Source organism: Gobio gobio, assembly GCF_949357685.1.
Source record: "Gobio gobio genome assembly, chromosome: 20".
Taxonomy (NCBI): Eukaryota; Metazoa; Chordata; class Actinopteri; order Cypriniformes; family Gobionidae; genus Gobio; species Gobio gobio.
In genome coordinates, this window is record NC_137113.1 from 3,896,634 (window position 1) to 3,898,534 (window position 1,901).

The 1,901-nt window shown below is 46.0% G+C and overlaps 1 protein-coding gene across 6 annotated transcripts in view; it reads right to left on the reverse strand.

The window, feature by feature from the left end:
* Positions 1-1,901, reverse strand: part of exoc7 (exocyst complex component 7) — a 25,825-nt gene continuing 23,924 nt past the window's right edge. For all 6 annotated transcript variants that reach the window (XM_079801333.1, XM_079801331.1, XM_079801332.1 and 3 more), the window contains 2 exons: positions 388-521; positions 1-307 (listed from right to left, as the gene is read on the reverse strand). In XM_079801333.1, coding sequence (XP_079657459.1) covers positions 205-307; positions 388-521 — 237 coding nt within the window. In that variant the 3' untranslated portion in view covers positions 1-204. The remainder of the gene's footprint in view (positions 308-387; positions 522-1,901) is intronic.

Consider the following 1,901-nt stretch of genomic DNA (forward strand, 5'->3'; position numbering starts at 1 on the left):
GAGGTTTCAGGAGTGAATTCTATTTATTTATTGCAGTTAAATCCCCAAAAAACATTTACATAAATACATTTATACAAAAAACAAGCAAAAAGCGAACAATGGCGTTCAGTCGAGTCGTGTGTGAAGCAGACGCTCTTACAGGGGCATGTTTGTCACCAAGGGAAGCCAGAGACTCTGTTGCTATGGTGAAGGCGTGGGCGTGGCCTAGGCCGAAGTGTCAAAGAGCTTGTCAATCATCTCCTCCACCTGCTCCGGGGCGTACCGGTGGTATTTCTCAGGGTTTTTGGTGAAGGAAATGTTTGCGCATCTGTAAAAGCAAAAATTATCATATAAACAGGAGCCGACTGCACATCTGCACATCACACATGAGATATGAACATCCCTCACCGCTGGAGGAAGGCTTTATACGCGTCGGACACCACTCTCCTCTGAGCCTGTCTGATGGCGTCACGCTGCTCTTTATCAGGAACCGCCCAGCCCTTCTGGATCTTACACAGCTCCTCCAGACCCTCATTAAAACCCTGACACACACACACACACACACGACCATGATGACGTGATGTTTGGACAATTATACTAAAATACTTTTACTTGCTCCTACTTAAATTAACTTTATATTGAATTAACATTTAGTTAACATTAGTTAAATAAAAGAGTGAGAGAAAGAGAGAGAGAGAGTGTGTGTGTGTGTGTGGGTGAGAGAGTTTGTGTGTGAGAGTCTGTGTGTGTGAGAGAGTGTGTGTGTGAGTGTGTGTCTGTGTGTAAGTGTATGTGAGAGAGAGTGTGAGTGTGTAAGAGAGAGTGTGAGTGTGTGAGTGAGTGTGTGTGTGAGGGAGAGTGTCTTGTGTGAGTGTGTGTGTGAGGGAGAGTGTCTTGTGTGAGTGTGTGTGTTTGAAAGTGTGAGGGTGTGTGTGAGTGTGTGTGTGAGAGAGTCTGTGTGTGTGAGAGAGTGTGTGTGTGAGTGTGTGTCTGTGTGTGTAAGTGTATGTGAGAGAGTGTGAGTGTGTAAGAGAGAGTGTGAGAGTGTGAGAGAGTGTGTGAGTATGTGAGTGAGTGTGTGTGTGAGGGAGAGTGTGTGAGTGTATGTGAGAGAGTGTGTGTGTGTGTGTGAGGGAGAGAGTGTGTGAGAGAGTGTGTGTGTGAGTGAGTGTGTGAGTGAGGGAGAGTGTTTGAAAGTGTGAGTGAGTGTATGTGAGAGTGAGTGTGTGTGTGAGAGAGAGTGTGTGAGTGTATGTGAGAGAGAGTGAGTGTGTGTGTGAGAGAGAGTGTGTGTGAGTGTTTGAAAGTGTGAGGGTGTGTGTGTGTGTGTGTGTGAGAGAGTGTGTGAGTGTATGTGTGTGTTTGAGTGTGTGTGTGAGAGAGAGAGTGTGAGTGTGTGAGAGAGAGTGTGAGTGTATGAGAGAGTGTGTGAGTGTATGAGAGTGTGTGAGTGTGTGAGAGAGTGTGTGAGTGTATGAGAGAGTGTGTGAGTGTGTGAGAGAGAGTGTGAGTGTATAAGAGAGTGTGTGAGTGTATGTGAGAGAGAGTGTGAGTGTGTGAGAGAGTGTGAGTGTGTATGAGAGACTGTGTGAGTGTATGTGAGTGTGTGTGAGGGAGAGTGTTTGAAAGTGTGAGGGTGTGAGTGTGTGTGTGAAGGAGAGTGTGTGTGAGAGCGAGAGTGTCTATGTGTGAGTGTGTGTGTTTGAAAGTGTGAGGGTGTGTGTGAGGGAGAGAGTGTGTGTGAAAGCGAGAGTGTCTATGTGTGAGTTTGTGCGTTTGAAAGTGTGAGAGTGTGTGTGTGTGTGTGTGTGTGTGTGTGTGTGTGTGAGGGAGAGTGTCTATGTGTGAGTGTGTATGTTTGAAAGTGTGAGAGTGTGTGGGCATATTTTTGTGAAATATCAGGACACAAATGTGTATAATGA